This window comes from Chaetodon trifascialis, chromosome 22, assembly GCF_039877785.1.
Source record: "Chaetodon trifascialis isolate fChaTrf1 chromosome 22, fChaTrf1.hap1, whole genome shotgun sequence".
Lineage (NCBI taxonomy): Eukaryota > Metazoa > Chordata > Actinopteri > Chaetodontiformes > Chaetodontidae > Chaetodon > Chaetodon trifascialis.
Genome location: NC_092077.1, coordinates 16,472,928 through 16,491,926, shown reverse-complemented (window position 1 = coordinate 16,491,926; position 18,999 = coordinate 16,472,928). Strand labels below are relative to the sequence as shown.

Sequence of the window (18,999 nt, the reverse complement as noted above, 5' to 3'; positions counted from 1 at the left end):
TGTTGTAAAACAGGCAGTCCTTATATTCAAATCCAGTCAAGACCTCGAGCAACACACACCTATAGTCCGTTGTTCTTCAGCTTTTTAATGGCAGATAAATAGGAAAAGATCGTGTCCGTGTGGACTGCATTTTAGTGTCAAGCAAATGCTGTAAAATGTCAGTGACATAAAACCTGAAGTCACAAGGGGGCTGCTGGAGGATCATTTGAAAGCTGCTGCTGGTGATTGTGAGCAATGCTGTGTAACCTAACACCCGTTTGTCTTTCAGATGTGTCGCATAAACGTATAGAATAAATGAATAAGTTCAAAGTTTAATTCGTGTTTAATTAAGACTTCTCTCAGCCTACAATTAGTGATGGGGTGGCAGGGACAGTGAAACTTGGAGAAGGAACCTCCTGCTCTCTGCAGTGTAATAAAGGTAAAAAAGCAAATCACTTAAAGTCTTCCAGGGTAAGATTTTGTTTCCAGCTTTCAGACATGAAATATTTTGTGACCATATTACAGATGAAGGACATTAGTAATCGTAACAGATGCATTGAGTTTCTTCAGGTATTTGTTGTCATTGTTACTGGTCACTGTACCAAACCCTTTTATTTTCATCTTCTCTGTAACAACAGGTTTGCTTTTCATGGCTGTGATCCATTTTTGAATTGAAGCAACGGCATAATTCAAGGTAAAAGGAAAAAATGTACAACTCTTTATTGAGGACAACTCGCCACCCCCTCTGCAGACTGTCCGCCAATCATCGTCCATCTAAGTAATCGGCTGGCCAATAGGATCGCCCGTTCTTGGTGTGTTCGGTAACTAAGGACCGAGTTACGGAGTTCTTCTCAACCGCGTCCACAAAAAGTGTACCGCTGCACGAGGATCTTCCTTAGCAACCGTGGAGAAACATGAATTACGACAGCATGAGGTAAAACAAAGCTTACATTGCTCGTACGTTATGTTAGCATTTGTTCTGTTTGGTGAGCTGCGGAATGAGAAGCTAGCCGGGGTCGTTATCGTTTTCTGTACCCCGAAAAACTTAACTGTCATCCACAACTTTTAGAAAGGCACCATTGCGTACAGTAGAGCCCGGGCTGAGGAAGCTAACGTTAGCTTGTAACTGTAACCAGCTAGCTATAACATTCCACAGCTGGCGGAAAAACACGAATGACATTTACCACGTCTCAATTTTGACGATGTAACCGTGATGTTGCTCAGTGTAAGTCGGTGAGCGAGCTAACGGTCGCGGTGTCGAAGCACAAAAGCGCTTCCCGAATCGCTCAACGTTTTAGCTCAATAATTGAAAAGGAAAGAAATCCATCAAGTGACGCAAGTGGCTAACGTGCTTTAATGATGGTCCTCGTTGATAAACACCACATCCGCTAGCTTTAATGTGGTTCTTCACCAATAGTGAGCGAACTCATCTTATCTAATAATGTAAAGCCCGATTCATGTATATCTAGATAATTATACATATCTACATGACTGCCAGGAATGCCTTGTTGTAGTTAGAAATTTGTGTATTTTGACTTGCAATTCCCTCATCCTTTTGCGTCGATACAGTTTAGGTTATAATGATTCCCATAATATGTATGATTGCGTCGAGTTTCGGAATGTAGGGTGACGAGACGGAATCCACCACACTCTGTTTAATTACAGTCACAGAAATGATCTACATCACAGATGGTGGTAGCCACAGTCAGGCACTCTGACTGGGTTTAGCTTTGAATGCAATGAGGCAGAAGCATAAGGAAAAAATGTTTGCATGTCATGTTTGAGCATGCCTTTCAGAGCATTCCTCTAAAGTGGCGTACATCCTCACCACCCGCATCAGCTACTGAAGCTGTATGCCTAATGCAATTATAACTAAGTAGGTAAACAAGTCAGTCAGTAAATGCAAAACATGGGGTGTCGTCCTTGACATTCATTCTACATATGAAAGTAACAGAGGGATCAGATGTAAACATGATGTCCTGAAAGCCTGATAGCCCCAGTCAGGCTCAACACACACTCTTCCCCTCGGTATAATGCACCATAGTGCCTCCTGCAGTTTTCCTCTGATGTCCACTGTGCTGGTCATGGAAACACACGTTTGGCAAAAGGGTTCAGTGTTACGTGTGTGCATGCGAGAAAGACGCTTCTATATCAAGCACTGGAGCAGGGGCCTGCTTTCATTTTGCAGGCAGATAAGAATCAAAGCAGCTCCCACCCTTTCCTGTGGCAGTCCACGTCTGATTATTTGATTTTGTAAACATTTGCAGGCGAGGGCTGTCATTCACGGCATAGACTCATAGTGCAACATAATGTTTATTATTGCGTTTTTAGACTCAGTGATGCTCTTCAAAATGTGTGCTTTATGGAAAAATGTTCTTGTTGAATTGTCTTTGTGCTACATGAATCCATAACCTGAGTGGGGCCAGTCAGCGTCAGTTGATTCACCAGTTAGAAAATGACTTGGTGTAGCTAACTACCACCCTGTTTATGTTTTTCACCAGCTCTCGAACAAACAGCACGATTTTACACTGGGAAGCGTCTTGGCTGACTGTGTCAGTATAGTAATGTGAGACACAGCAATGGACTCATTTCTGATTAGCACACCAGCTGTGATGCACACTGCTCTTGGGGGTCAACTAACCCAGAGGGTTTGTGTTGAAGTTCACAGATGGCTGACTCAGCATTTGTCATGATCAACCTTGGAAGATGGTTGAAAAAGGGCTTCTTCTCCACTTCTTCATCATTTTATAAATGCCTGACAAATTTATTAATTACTCTTAGTGGTATCATAATTAGGGCTGCACGGTGGCGCAGCAGGTAGTGCGGGTGCCTCACAGCAAGAAGGTTGCCGGTTCGATCCCCGGGTCAGGCGGGGCCTTTCTGTGTGAAGTTTGCATGTTCTTCCCGTGCATGCGTGGGTTCTCTCCGGGTACTCCGGCTTCCTCCCACAGACCAAAAACATGCTCATTAGGTTAATTGATGACTCTAAATTGTCCGTAGGTGTGAGTGTGAGTGTGAATGTTTGTTTGTCCTTTCATGTGGCCCTGCAATCGGCTGGCGACCGGTTCAGGGTGTACCCCGCCTCTCGCCCATTGTAGCTGGGATAGGCTCCAGCCCCCCGCAACCCCGAAAGGGATAGGCGGTATAGATAATGGATGGATGGATGGATGGTATCATAATTACTTATAGCAGAGTTTTTTCCATAGCACAAGGGCCTTTTTAATATTCACTCACTTTAACTAATTTCAATTGACAGAATGAAGCAGTCACAAATCCTTGAGCCTGAAAGCTGACTCATCCGAAGAGCGATTTTTCTTAACAGCATCACAAATGTAGCGTTGCAGGGACAGCATACAGGAGTGTAGTGCTGAATGTGGGAGGCTGTTGAAGGTTTCTTGTCCTTTGTTGCACTGTACTACCATCGCCACGGTTAGTGATAAGAATGTAGTATATTACCTAAATGAGAAATGGGACATCTGACATCTAACAGCACCTAAAGATGTCCACGTTCAGCTAAGAATCATCAGCCAAAAGGCAATGACAGATAACAATACATTATTATTACTGACAACTGAGGCAAGGTCTGCCAATGCTCTTGGATACTAACCACAGTGGGGTCTTTTCTTTGCTTTGGTTCTGGGTACAGCAGATATGCAGTATAATATCACTGAGTACCACCAATATCAGAGGAGAGTCTTTACAGAGTGCAGTATTGAACAAGGTCAAAAAGATCGAGCAAAGAACTCGTTTTTCGAGTAGATTTTTTTGCAAAACACACATCAGTGGTCAGTTGTCAGCAGTTGTCAGTTGTCACCACGGTGGGAAAATGTAGCTTGCTAAACTGCCAAATGTATAATGTGTCTGGCCTCCAAGAGGAATAGATGCATGAAAGTGAATTCAGTACTCATCTTAGCTGACCATCATTACACCATCATTACAATTCAATCAATTAAAAAAAATTCTCCACAAGGATAGCGGTTGACCTCTGCAGCTACAGGCATGGCTTGCGGTTGAGTTGTGATCCAGTGTGGTTGTCCAGTGGATTCCACACACACATGGCCCAGTTGGCCAGAGAAATCCACTCTGTTTCCCATGCACTGCGATGCTGAAAAACATCCCTGGTATTTGTATTGGACTCACTCTCACTCCTTGCTGAATGCTACAGTATTGGTTAAATTTAACTGAAGCTATATTTTCTGCTGTATGTTACAGAGTTAGGTTTTAAATTTGCTATGATCAGTGTTAAGTGGCTTCTTTCACTGTAAGATGTTCAGATTGCTCATATATTTAATGGACAGTAGCCGATGTTCCTTTAAAGCTGCTTAAACAAAGCAAAGCATCTGTGTGGAGTGTGTCCCTTTTCCCCCGAGGGAAATGGTATTATTATCAACTCTTGTAGCGTATTTCCATCATTTGTTGTGAGCTCAGTAATTAATCCCTCTGGTGAACGATTCCCCCTGCTCATCATTGGTTGACTTATATACCATTTTACTGCTGTCTCCCAGGACAAACATACACAAACATACTCTTCCTTTTTTCTGTGCTTTCTGTCTCCGGCTCCTGCAAATAGGCACAGAAAAACGATTGAGAGACCCTGGTTTCCTAGCAACTAGATTAAAGTGCACACACCATGTCTGTTTTTAGAAAAGGTAATCTTTAGGTTTCAATTTATTGAGTTACCTTTTTAAAGTAGCTTTCAATATTATCATGCAGAACAGAGGCTGGGGCATCTTACTCATACGCTGATGGCCAAACACAGAGTAATCCAGTAATGTTGATGAGGCAGTCATTTTTAGAAGAGATTCAGGCTATTTAAAGCTCAATAAATTCCAAGTATTGCATATAACTGAGATGCCAGACAGATTGTGCATCTGCGGTTTGACATATGTGGAGCCCCCTCGTGAGTCAGAGGAAATGAGCTGCGACTGATTGCTGAGTCTTTCAGAAAGTTACTGGAAAGGAGTCTGGCAGTAAAATAAGGGAACTTAGGTGATAGTAAGCAGTCTGACTGATTTTATTTAGAAAGAGTGACATTATATCAAACTTAAGCAGGCTCAAACTGCTGAAGTCCTGCTTAAGCAACTTCACTGAAGTTCGTAGAACCTTCCGAGCTTGTTCTTTGTTCCTCTGGCTTTCAGGCCTGTCACTTTCATGCCTCTCTCTATCTGAATCCTTGTTGGTTACCTGAAGTGCAAAGTCATGGCAACAGCCCCAAGCCTCTCAGCTTCGGTCTGCCCCTCGGCACCGGTAGCTGTCACTCCCCTGGGTGGGATGCAGCTACTCTTTCTCAGTCACATATTAGCAGAGATGTTAGAGCTAGGTAGGACTGCACAGCAACTCTGAACTCCAGCGTAGAAGAGGATTTTTGTGACACTGTAGTTTGGAGAGCCGTGGAGTGACATTCCCGCAGCCGCATCCATGGACACTGTGAAGAATGGGGGATCTCAGCCTGTCTACAGCCGCTGGTCATACAGGTAGTTGCACCATATTATGATCTCGGTGCTATACAGGCAGCTGTTTGAAACTAGCCTTCCTTGTGCGCGCTCCAAGAATTACGGTGTGTTTGTTCCAGTAGCATGGCTGGCTCCTGCATTATCACACTCACAGACAAACACAGTTTTGCTTTATTTCCCCAAGCTGACAGCTAGAGTGGCCAGTGCCAGGACAGAGGTCAGCGCCACTGTAATGTTTCTTCCAGTCACTGCTCTCTCCCTGCGGCCAGCTGAAAGGCTGACCCGCAGTCAAAGATGTGCCTCTTGCTCATGTTTCTGCCACCGTGTCGTTACTTATTCAGAGCATGAGGCTGTGACTGTGTGCTGTAACCAGAGTTGATGATTTACGTGTGTGCGTCCTACCTGTTTTTTTTCATCTGCTGTTGGGTGCTTGATGGGAACACTCTCATAGCAAAGGATGTGCTTCGAATATCCATCCATGTGATTACTGGAACAGCTGGAATGACTCACTGTTCAGCGTGGCCTCTCAGCGTTTTCTTTGTCAAGCCTCAGTAATGTCTAGATTCTAATATAATGGCAGCATGGTATGCAGAACATAACTAATAGTGATCCAATTTGTTGAGGTTTCATCTAAGTTTTTTTTGTTGCATTTGGATATGCCAGAGATGCTTCTGTACCAAAAACTGTCCTTAGCTGGAAACAAATTGTTGCTGTTGTGGCTGACGAGTTTTATGTAAGTGAGCTATTTAGGTGAAAAGACAGAGTCCTCCAGCTTCACAGTGGGAGAGGACAGATACTGTGCTTGCCCTTCTCCCATTCCTTCAACATGTATCTTGGTATAATTTTCCTCTCTGGTTGCCATGCGCTGCTGACACGTAGGGAATTAAGCACTTAATCTTATCAGTCCTCCTTTTACTCTGTACCCTCTCTAAGTTGGAAGCTGAATCGCCTATGGCAGACGTCAAGTTATACTCATTCAACTTTCAAATTCCCTTTTAAAGCAAAGTGGAAGGCTTTTAATTAAGAAAATACAAAAGCCAAAATGGACTGTGACCCCATAATAAGATTCCTCTGGTTAATGGCATGCAGTTTCTTCACAGCTCTTCTTTTCATCCTGAAGAAGCATTTCATCTTCATCGTCAAGTCCTCTTTTGCACACTGCACATTTGTGTGATAGACAGTAATTACCATTTCATTATTTATAGCATTAAAATCATATTAGGCTCTACATTTTCTCTCAAAGTCTATAATATTTCACATTTGATATTTGCCTCACAAAAGCCTCTGACCAAATGTTGTCTGACTAAATATTTTGATGTGCAGAGCGCTCCCTCTGTCCCTCTGTAAATCTTCACAGCGCAGTGCTAAGGCCTCCAGTTACAGTGGAGCCCAAGAACTGGATGCAGGTTTTTAATCAATGCTGGTGGAGGTGCGCTGTTGACGGAGCTGAAATCTCCATGGTTACCATGGTCTGACACACAAGGAAGGGACAAAAGTGGCGTGTCCTTCTCTTGTCACCCAAGCTGTGATGGACTAATGAAACATTGATCACTCACAGCAGTGATGAGGCACTTTCTAAGCCTGTGTGTGTGTGAGTGCGTGTGCATATGAGCATGTTTTCCAAGAACATGTGTGGTAGAGGCCACTCTCTCAGCCCCCACCCCCCAACAGATTGGAGTACGCTGCATAGAGTGCGTTATTGTTAGTTTCTGATCTTGTTGCTGAGCCCATGCTCTTATTTCCCACATGTCTTGTACTACTGGCGGCATTGGTGCCAAATTGCTGTTTTCCCTGAAGACCCTCCAGCTCTGCCAGCATCTCCTCGAACTCAACAGCAAGGTAGGCTGCGTTACACACACCAAAACACACTCATAAACCACTCTCCTCTCACAATCTGTGGCTTGAATGACCAGGTCAACAGAAGACTTTGGACTGACAGAAAGTATTTCTGATTAAGCATCATCACCAATTTAGAGTAACCTGCAGCTTTGGTATATGTGTGTTCTTTGTATTGTACACAGCCCAGTGGGAAACTGGTCTGTTTATTGGGTATAAGCGCATCAAACTGTTTGGTAGCAGTGGCAGTCCTTTGGTAAAAGCCACGCTGGTAGAAGTGTCCTGTCCAAAAGACCAGAATGATTGCTCTGAGGTCTCGAGTTCGCCTGCACAACTTTCACCCATCTCTTTCCTCACCGCCCTAAACGGCAGTCCCTTATGAGTAATTAAAAAACAACTAGCCTCTAGCCAGCCTCCCTGTCACCAGCACCTGTTCTCAGGTGGCCTCCCAGCGGACCCATGCGTTTGCCAGTGTCAGTGACAGTGAGGGATACTCTGAGAGGGATTTACAAGTGATGATATGACACGCCGGTGCGAGGTGACTCATTTTGACGTAGGATCGAGCGATCGTGACTCAAGCCCACGCAGGCTGCTGGGCTGCAGATGAGGAGGCTCCGGCTTAATAAGAGTGGAACAGGCTCATAAAAGCACTCGAGTTCTTCTCAGTTTCAGTGGGTTTTAAGAACTCATGACGTTTTGGCTGTCCTTCAGAGATGAGCTTTCATGTCAGTCGGCATTGGGAGTGAGGTCCTTGAGTAGCGTGTGTCATCGCCTGCACACAAGAGCTGGAAAGTGAGAATGAGCGAGTGAGGTATCAGATAAGCTGGCCCAGTGGAGAGATAGACAGAGTGATTTCATCCTACATGTATAATCCTTAACCCCCCCCTAATTTCAGAGGTAGAGACACTGTAGGTCTCTGACCGTGACTCAGACAGTACAGACTCCTGCTGTTGCCCTTCTCCTCACCGTAGCCAAGCAACACAGGCCCGGTCCCTTCAGACAGGTGTCCAGGATAAATGCCCAGAGGACCCAGACTGCTAGGCATCCTCTCAGCTGGAGCTTTGTCCTCTTTCCTGTTCTTGCTCTCCGTCTCTTTCTCCTTCAAACTTGCTTTCTTTTTTCTCTCGATCAATTTCAGAGAATGGGTCACACCATGTTTCTCCAGCAGGCTCAGACACTACTGTCATTAAACCCCCTTAACGCCTTAATTGGTTTATTTCATACAGGATTTAAGCTTAATTTTTTGTGTGCATAGGACTTTTATTTCTTTATGCCATGGCACTGAAAGAGGCATCAACTATTGTTTTTTACACTAGTGTTGTACTGAATTTTAGAATTCTGGTGTTGTGACATCATTGGAAAGGATGCAAAGCCTTCATTGTATTAATGTAACCTCTACTGGTTTGATAAGAAAATGTAATTCAGTGTACATGCTGTGTGAAATGTCTTAACTCTATAAGAACGATTTCTCCTTTTTCCCTGTAGCGGTATTAAAGATGAAAGTGCCAGTCTTATGGAGCAGAAGCTGGAAAGACAGGTAGGAAGCCAAACTGCATCCACGAATGAGCGACACTCACTTTTTGACAATTCTGAACAGCGTTTGTGGTTGAGAGCTGTCCTGTTATATTTGTAAGAGTTTGCATGAATCTGGTAAACTTAAAGGGCTGAGATGACCTTGTGTTCTGCCACTCTGGGGTCACCAAGGGGTGTCTGCTGCTGGCAGGAGCAGCTCCAGCATCACTGCAGTGGCGTGCAATTTAGGGATTAACGTCATTCGTTCGGAAATCTCCTGTTTTTCACCTGCCCAGTCACTTGGAATTTTAATGCTTGCTTACTCCCGAAGCAGAATTGTTTCCTGTTATCCACCCATTACCTGTCATAGCCTCTCTCCTGTCTCACATTTGTTCTCCTTTCACCCCGCCTCCCTGTAAGATGCTTCATCCCGAACCTCGCTGAGGAGCTGCTGTGCAGAGCTTTGCTTTAAGCTGTGAGCCGTACGCCGCTATCTCACACATTAGGCAGAAAGGAACACTTGGGCCAGATTGCTGAGTTCAAAGAGAGAGGAGGATTTAGTGCAGGGTGCCTGGCTCTGTGTGTGTGTGTGTGTGTGTGTGTGTGTGTCCTGGTCCCGGTCCCGCTGTGGCTCAGCTGTGTGGCTCTGAGCGTACTTTCAGCTGAGTCCAACCAGCCTCACTTGAGAGTCTTCTGCTCTTACATAACTCATGAGGACAAACACTCATGAGGACAAACACTCATGCCTACTTGTGCCCAGAGAGGCATCACGTGGAGGGTGGGAACAAATAAATATTCAGCAGTAAAAGTTAAATCCATCTTTTCACTCATTTCAGTGTGTCAGAAAGTAAAATGAAAACCATTCAGATAACAATACCCAGAGCAGTGTGGCTGTGACCGTATCTCACTGTGAGCGCACCTCTCTCTCTCTCTCTCTCTCTCTCTCTCTCTCTCTCTCTCTCTCTCTCTCTCTCTCTCTCTCTCTCTTGCTGGAGCGCTAATGACTGCTGATTCAGTTAGCAACAGTGGCCGCACGTACACACACACACACACACACACACACACACACACACACACACACACACACACAAACACAGTGGCGCTCGGCACTCGCCTGAGAGACGGACCCTTTTTCTGTCGGAGGACCAGGCAGTGCAGAGGAGGCTGCTGCTTTATCGATTGACAGACTCAGTTCCAGGAGAGGAATGAGGGACAGGCAGACAAAGTCATGCCCAGCAGGAGTGCTGCTCTTTTGGGGAGAACGTAGTTTCATCTGACCGGCAAGACAAATGGGACTCTGTAATGTTTTTCTGTAGAGAAACCTGTTAACGTTGGCACACACTTGTCCAGGATGTCAATGGAGCAGGTTTGTAACTTCTTATATTTATTTTTTCTGCTGTGTTTTTGTCATTTGTCTGAGGATAACAGTTCACAAACTGAGTGATACAGGCTGCCTGATTTCCAGTAATCTCCCCTTAACTATATTCAACTTTTTTTTGTCAGTTTCTATGCAACAAAGACACACTTTAATATACAGTTTGTCCTGAAATCAGATTTATACTTAAGTGTACTTCCTCTCATGTTTTAGCTGATGCAGGAAAGACGGGATGGAGTCACATCCTGGTCTCAAAATGCCAAGTCCCGGGTCGTTACAGAAGGATGGAGTATAACAATAGATTATCTTAAAATAGCAACTGGAAGGGAAGGCAGCACAAACTGGTTGGACTTTGATTATATGAAGAATAGGTCCAGAGTGCAGGCTGACAGTGCAGATAAAAATCAATCTGAAGAAGCCATTAAACCTTACTTTAGGCTCATTTTCAGTCATTTGTGAGGCAGTTTCACTTTATCCAGTAGTCAGGAAAAAATGTCGAACAAGTCAAATCGCACCAACTGATCAGAAACTATAATTATAATCAAGACAGTCTCAAAATTCAGATCAGCTTCAGGCCAGATTCATTTTTACACACACCTTTCCCCTTCATCATTTTTATGCAACTCATAATTTGGTCGTATTTCCACATCCATTTATTACACTAACTGTAATGATGTTCATTATAATAATCCTGCCTTATGTTTTATTCATTTGTCGCCTTTATTTATAGCCATAAAGCAGCCATGCAAAACCCAGTCCTCTTCACGCAGAGTCTTTTGAAATGATAAAACAAATCCATGTCCAGATTATTAAGATCCTCACACACGTGTGCAGTAAAGAACTGTTTTATTTCCATTGCTTAACCATGTGAATAGCACAGTCATTGGACTATATCTTCCCATCTGCTGTCAATACACTGCCTCTTTGTGCTAAGGGAGAATGATTTTTATGTTGCTGGTGATGCAGAAGTTTCACAGTAATCCACTTTTTCACCCATAAGTCATAAGAGTGGTGGCAGCTGAAGCTGTGCTGGCACACAGGGGTGGAAACAGTGAGACGCATTTCTTAGAGACGTTTACTCTCTCGGCGTAAGCACAATGACTGATGAGTTATGAAAGGCCCTGTGGTCTGGCACATATGAGACAAGGCCTTGCCGGTCTCTTCCAGCTCACTAAACAGCATCACTAAACAGGTCTTGTTGTTGTGCATTTGACGCGCTCATTAATTCGCTTGCGTAATCCACCGGCTGCTTTGACCGAGGAGACTGGGGCTCAGGGTGGGAGCGGATACGGCACGGCCGGGATGAAGGTTCATCACAGTCGCTAAAGCCACACTACCTGAAGCGCGTACCAATCCTGTGGAGTCATACTACAGAAAAAGGCAGTGAGGGTTCACGTTTAGTTGAGTCCTCAGAGACCTGCCTCATTTCTTCATAGCCCTCATTGGGTGAAAGTTAGCCTTTCTTCAGCGTACTCTCACAGCTCCCATTGTTTCATTGTTTCAGCCGTCCAGTGAACCCGTCCGCTGCACTCTGAGGTATTCTGGCTTTGGCATGATTGTGAGGTTTCACGGTGGCTCTCCTTGTTGCCCCTCTCTTGAGGCTTCACTCGGAAGGTTATTTTCCTGCATTCACTTCAGCTGTAAGGTGCCTTTGCTTTGTCCATACAGCGTGGTTGTTCATCAATATAAAATCAATTTCTAGAATTCTGTAGTTTGAAAAGCTTTTTCAAGGTCGCCATTTCTATTACGTGACATATTCATACATTGAGTCACTTATTCCATCGTGTAGCTGGAGGACTTTATCCTGCAGCCTGATGGGGCTAGACAGGATGTAGCTCTCTTTCCTACTGCTGTTGGACCAGCTCCCATCACCAGTTTACAAAAACTGTATACTGTGTTGTGGTGTGATTTGTCCAGCTTGTGGCTCTTGAGATGACAGTGGTGGTCAGCAGGTTAGTCAGTCGGCGTCACACTTTGTTTCAATGTGAAATATCTTAACGAGTTTTCGATGGATTTCTATGCAGTTTGATGCAGGTATTCATGGTCCCCAGAAGATGACTGGGGACTTTTTATCATCTACCAGCAGGAAATCTAAATTTCCTCTTGCCCAGTGCTTCAGTTTGCTGCAAGATACTTCTAAAAACTGGGCAGTGCAGCTGTCACCTGTCTTTTACAGGGTCTTCATCTTCAATGTCATCCCCCTGGCCATTTGCAGTACCTGCTAAGTTGTAGCTTATCATGCATACTAATGTAATTACCTTCATCTCACAGAGTCATTGTTTTCCATCTCGGTTAAATGGTCTCAACCGCTTGCAATATTTATTAGAAGCCTGATATATATTGATTGATTTTCCAGTCGCTTTGCACTTAGCACATGCATACACAGAGTTTTCATGCTGTTTACGTTCCCCTGTTTGACCCACAGAGGGCGCTGCTGAAGCAGAAGCAGCGGAGGAAGCGTCTGGACCCTATGATGGTCCAGCCCAACATGGAGGCTCGGCCCCGGCGCTCCAGGACACGGCGTGGCGAGGAGCAGGCCCCTCTGGTAGAGTCTCAACTCAGCGTCACCAATGATGTCATCATGGATGGTGAGGAAACAGCTGTAGCCTGTTGTTTCTGTGGAGGAGCAGAGTTCAGACACAGACCAGCAGTTCTGCGTAATTACCACAACATGCAAAGTGTAACAGCGACAACAGCAAACTGTCTGTCCTCCTCTGCTGTAGGTATCGATGGCCCAGCAGCTTTCTTGGGCTCAGAAGCCCCTGATCTGGGAATGAAAATCCAAATCCTGTCAGTGAGCCAGTCCCAGTCTCAGTTCCAGTCACAGCCTCAGTCACCCACTGCCGAGGAGCCTGAGAGGGACGGAGACACCGAGACGCTGCTGGAGCCCAAGACAGATATCCACGAGTTACTGCAGAAGAAAGGTGAGGCCTGGCAGAGCTTAACACTCACAGTCCTTTGACCTGGAATACACAAGGCTGGCTTTTCAAGAGGAAACACACCTTGTTTTTGTGAAGGAATAAGTTTGTTCTTGAGTTACATTTGCTTTAAAAGTAGCGGCCATGTCAGATAACAGCACAGCAGTCACCTCTGAGCAGCTCTTGAGTTCGAGGTATCCACTCATACACTGGAGCCATGCCTGTCATGAATGAGAGGGTTTTGTGGATTTTACAGTGTTTTACAATAACCTGTAGTTTACAGTCAACCCCACAGTGTCATGAAAACATACAAGTTTCATTCTCAGTGAATTAATGTTAAGTAATTCCAGTTTATGGTTTAAATATCCCTTTAATTTACCCCATGAATGACTAGTGAGGCGCTCCATTAAAGCATTTTAAATCCACGAATCCCATTGATTGACTTTCATCCTGCTTTAGGGAAGATATGTGGTAAGAGGGGATGTGGTTTCATTAATGCTCCTTAATTATTTGCCTTCATCACCGACTGAGGAATCCACTGATGCTGTTTCCCCAAAAAGTAGCATCAAAGATGATACGCTGTGTGCTACTGCTTGATCTCTGGTAAAGTGAGAAAGGGAAGTTATTCGGATCAGGATGACGGTGAAGCAGCTGAACTCTATTTATATACTATTTATATATGTATATTTTTTAGGTGGTAGTCTCATTCAGATCAGACCTGAGTGCAGCAGCAGAAATAAGACATAAATGAAACAGAGCCACCAGTTGCACAGAAACACACCAGAAACTCTCACAGACAGATGTAGCTCTAAGTACTCCAGATTAGCAGCCATTGTTCAGCAAAGTCAGACTTTCTGACGTCCCCTAGAATTGGAAGCACTCTGCTTCCTGTTGCAGGTTGAAACACAGGCGCAGACAGTGGCGTGATTGATGGTGACGCAGTGAGAAATGGGTCATTTAATAATAGGCCGGGGCATTGTTCATACTGCAGTGCTCATCTATGGCATCATTATAGCATCCGCCACCCACGCTCGCCAGCCGGCTGGCAGATGCGTTAAAGTCCAGCCCAGCGTGGATTGTCCACTTGTCCACCTGTGGAGTAAAAACAAGTTTCTCCAACCTGAAAGCATGTTAACTGTCATTTCAATAAATAAGGTTAAACAGCTCCACATGCTTGCCGAGCCACAGGCGATTCCTGGGTCACAAAAGCAGCTCGCTGATCACATCTTTGTTCCCGGGCTTTAGTGTGACGCGATGCCGCAGCAGCAAATGTCATTGTCCCTCTCAATAATGCATGACCTCATTGTTAATGTCAGCCCAGTTTAGCATGAGAATACGTCCTCAGGACTTCCAGCAGGTATTTTCGGCTCTCCGTCCTCACATAATACCCCGACACCAGAGGAAGTAGAAAATTGGACTTTCATATTTGATCAGCTCACTCAGTCAAGGGCTTTTTGGCTGACTGTAAAATATGCTGTGTGGTGATGATTGTGTGTCTTTTGTGGTTTTGTGGTCAGATCATTATGAGTCCTCTGGCATTTCCAGGTGGCTGGTTTCAGGAGCCACCGGCCCTCACGGCTTTGCTCGGTGTTTTAATTGGAGCCCTGGAGTCACTGTTAGAGCGAGGCTAACATTTGCAGCCTGTCGTCTTTCACGGCAGGTCTTGCTTTCTCTCAGGGGCAGCTGCACGTCCTGGGTTCACCTCTTGTAAATACCCCAGTACAAATATTGTGTTTGGCAGTGCCACATTATTATTCTCCCACCCCGAATTTTGTGTGCCAAGTAGAAAACACTGTCTGTGTAACTATATTTGTGGGGTCTCATCACGAGAAGCCCACTTGTGGTTATGAGCTAAAGATTGGATTTCAGTAATTAGGGGGACTTGTGCAACATGCTGTATAATTTTATACCAACCACATTATTATCTCAATGTCATGTCTGGTCATGCGATTAATTTAAGCAGAATTTTAATCACAGTTAAAAATGTCCTAATTTGACATGTCTTAAACGCTGCAGAGCTGAAAGAATTTTCCGTCCTTACTGAGACGTTTCCATACCAGTGGACCGCTGTCATCCTGTGACAGTACACTCAAATGGCCTATAGCTGCAGCCAAGAGCTGCGTCCTGATAAATCCAATTATCAATGAAGAGACAGATGTCTCGAGCAGTCTTGACTGGCTGCAAGTCAGCAGTCCGTTCTACATCACCGCACAGAGCCGTGTCTTCACGGGTCTCAGAGGGCCGCTCAGCCTCATCTCCGGATGTTAATCTCAGCCTGAGATGACAGATGCATTGTTTGTGACAGGCAGGGCTTCAGCTGAAGCCATCGGCCACATGTGACCTTCCTGTCAGGTGAGCGCTGAGCAGTAACTGAACCATCCTGATGCTCTGTTTGATAGAAAGCAGTTTGGATTGGTTCAGTTAGATTCGCAATGCTTCACCCAGTTTCCTCTTCGGCTGTTAAAAGGTCTTCATAGAAATATAAAACTTGTGATTTCATGCCTCCCAGCAGGAAAAGGCCGTCATACGCTCTTAAAGCTCCATCACAGCTTTGCCTCTTCTCCCCCTCCAGGTCTGTCTGGCAGCATGAACTTCGACGAAGCCAGTGAGCACGAAGACGACGTGGAGGAGGAACGGACACGCTCTCTGTCCCTGAACGCAGACGCCACCAGACCGTCCTCGGCCGCCAGCGGCAAAGACGTTCCAGTGAGTGTCCCGATAAATGACCACATGATCTCAGTCTCAGCACTAAATATTGTGTAAAAAGGCTGTTATCTTAACACAAGTCCGTGTGCATTGTGCCCAGGAGGCGGTAACCCCCGGATCTCCCACAGCGGACAGCGCACTAATCGACGTGGCCAATCTAGAGGAGTTTGTCTTTCGTCCGGCTCCGCGCGGCGTCACTGTTAAATGTCGAATCACCCGGGACAAGAAAGGCATGGACCGCGGCCTGTACCCCACCTACTTCATGCACATGGAGAGAGAGGATGGCAAGAGGGTGAGTGTGGGCAGACGAAGACTTACTGACCGCTTACCACAACACAGATCAGTTTTCATTCACGTCTGCTTCTCATTCCAGGTGTTTCTGCTGGCGGGGAGGAAGAGGAAGAAGAGTAAGACGTCCAACTACCTTATTTCAGTGGACGCCACTGATCTGTCGCGAGAGGGGGAGAGCTTCATCGGTAAACTGAGGTACTTACTCTCAGATCTGCTCTGTGTGCCTGGGGGACTGCGTTCTCAACGTCGTTTGTTGGTTTAGATTATTAAAAAGTGAAATCTGCCTGAAATCCTCCTGAAAATCTTGGCTCTTCAGGTTTTTCTGCACATTTCTGTCCACGTCATCTGTGACAAACAGGTGTGTTAGCCGGCATAAATTATTGTTAAATTCAGCTTTTGGAGGCTTAGCAGCACCTATTAATAACCGCTTCTGACACAGCACTTCTGCTCTGACTCAGATATTAAAAATGCTGCCAGCAGTTGACAAATGTGAAACGCTGTGAACATTTCATCACCACGTTCTGCCAGGTCCAACCTCATGGGCACCAAATTCACGGTGTACGACAACGGCACCAATCCCTGCAAAAACCCCGGGGCGCTGCTGGAAGAGAGCAACACACGACAGGAGCTCGCTGCCATCTGCTATGTGAGTGAATGACACACACACACACGACTGTTTGCTGCGTTACCACTTCATTCATAATGTTGTTGTACTATTTGGCAGGAAACCAACGTGCTGGGATTCAAAGGGCCGCGTAAGATGACTGTAATCATCCCGGGCATGAACATGAATTTTGAAAGAGTCCCTGCGAGGCCTCAAAACGTGAGTGTGACGGTCCCGGAATCACTGTGTGTGGTCTGCAGCTGGTGCGCGATCGGCTGCGCGGGTGAAAACCTGAACGTGGTTTTGTGTTGCAGGAGCAGGAGAGCCTCCTGAGCAGGTGGCAGAATCACTCGCTGGACAACCTGATCGAGCTGCACAACAAGGCGCCCGTGTGGAACGACGACACCCAGTCTTACGTGCTGAACTTCCACGGCCGCGTTACCCAAGCGTCAGTGAAAAACTTTCAGATAGTTCACGACAACGACCGTAAGCGCCCCCCCCTCTTAATGTCCCACACGTTCTCACACTGTTCAGGCAGACGGTAATGATTAACATGCTGTGTGATTGTTTCCCCAAACTCTAGCCGACTACATCGTCATGCAGTTTGGCAGAGTGGCCGAAGACATCTTCACTCTGGACTACAACTACCCCATGTGCGCCCTGCAGGCCTTCGCCATCGGCCTGTCGAGCTTCGACAGCAAGCTGGCCTGCGAATGAACACTCCCATCTGCGCCGGAGACCGGCGCTCATCAGACATCTGGTGCAAAAAGAACTTCTACTGCATGACAACATGGCCACTCCTCTGGCGCCACCCTCAGGACAAATCACAGAGTTATTTAATGAAAAGGAACCGAGAAAAGGTTTCTGTTTTTCATCCATCCAACACTTGTTTCTGATAAGCAGCGGGCATCGCGGTCTCTGCGCTGGTGTGGCTACTGAATTCAGTCTTGTTTACATCTTTAAATGTGGCTCCACGGTTAAACCTGCCGTCTACTTTCTAACTAATTTTCATGTCATTCTTTTCTATGATGTTGTCGTCCCTTGTTTTATTGTTGTGTGGAAGGTGCCTGTCTTATGCTTTTGGGGATTTTTTTTGTGAATAAGTGTAATTTTGCTCTTGTGACTGTGATTTTTCGTCATAACAAGTTGGATTTTCATGAAAAAGAAAACAAACGCAGAATTGCACATTTAAAGAGAAAGGATATACACACTGTATATAAAAGACAAGGTGATGCCTTCTTATTGGAGCTGTTGTAGCAGTCTTTAAACATGAAATACTAAATGTCATTTCAGGACATGGAGTTTTAAAATAATGGATAGAAGCTAAGGATTAATACACTAGACAGATCTTATATTTGAATTTGTACATAGATACAGATGTTGCCCCTTAAAAATATAACTGCCTGTGCCTGTTTGTCTCCATCTGCTCCCTTTTGAATTAGAAGGGAAACTTAAGGGAAATCAATAAGGGAAACTATCCTTTACGTGGCTTTACGACATCATGAAATGTCTTAATTCACTGTACTGTATGTCTGTGGAGGGTGGCGAAAACATCAGTATGGTACAAACACGTTGAGCCAGCTGTAAAAATTCACACATAATCACCTTAAATCTGGATCCTTTAAAGACAAAGTGTTCAGTGGGACATGAGTGGGACGTCCCGCTGAAGACGCTTTCAGGGGTAGATGTACTTCCTTTGTGAATATAGTGTTTCTTACTCAGAAATCCTCCTCAGCATGCAAACCAACAGATTCAAAACCCGGCTGCTCTTCAGGAAATTACTACAAATATTTTCACAATAAAAGCGTGCCAGGAACTTACGAAAGTTCAGTTTTGTCATTATTGTGTGCAATGGAGTTTGGAAGAGAGAAAAAAAACGACTCTGAAAATATTTTGAAATATATCGATGCTTTTACTACAAGAGACGAAACATTCCAGTCTGGTATTTGGCAAACATACAGTCAGGCATATTTCTAACAGATGCAACTGTAACGACGGGAGATCAAACTTGTGTTGAGACACAGAGAGATGAATGTATTCAGTGAACAGTCTATTACATGAACTTTATGAACCACGAACAGTTTGATTCAGAACACGTTTGAGGGACAAACAAAAGTACTTATTTCCATCAGTGTAAAATGTTTGAATAACCAAAATAAAGACATTTTGAAAAGAGTTTGTTCTGCTTACACGTCTTCTTCGCTGTCCAGTAGAACTTAATGTGACATTATCGGTATATTGTACATTTTATCTGAGCGAACTGCTGCAACTGCGTGTGATGACATTTGATAACATGTCAGGTCAACTCACAGCTGGACACTTTCT

General features: G+C 45.0%; 1 protein-coding gene across 2 annotated transcripts; it reads left to right on the top strand.

The window, feature by feature from the left end:
- The first annotated feature begins 820 nt into the window (after positions 1-820).
- Positions 821-18,847, top strand: tulp3 (TUB like protein 3). 2 transcript variants are annotated; one of them, XM_070992383.1, is made up of 12 exons: positions 821-913; positions 7,230-7,271; positions 8,754-8,805; positions 12,581-12,743; positions 12,879-13,079; positions 15,646-15,779; positions 15,880-16,071; positions 16,153-16,265; positions 16,599-16,716; positions 16,795-16,893; positions 16,989-17,160; positions 17,258-18,847. In XM_070992383.1, exons 1-12 carry the CDS (start codon positions 894-896, stop codon positions 17,389-17,391), a joined length of 1,440 nt encoding a protein of 479 aa, XP_070848484.1. In that variant the 5' UTR covers positions 821-893; the 3' UTR covers positions 17,392-18,847. The 2 variants fall into 2 exon arrangements, with proteins under 2 accessions (XP_070848484.1, XP_070848485.1); XM_070992384.1 differs by lacking the exons at positions 821-913; positions 7,230-7,271; positions 8,754-8,805 and adding an exon at positions 9,795-10,146.
- The last annotated feature ends 152 nt before the right edge of the window (positions 18,848-18,999 follow it).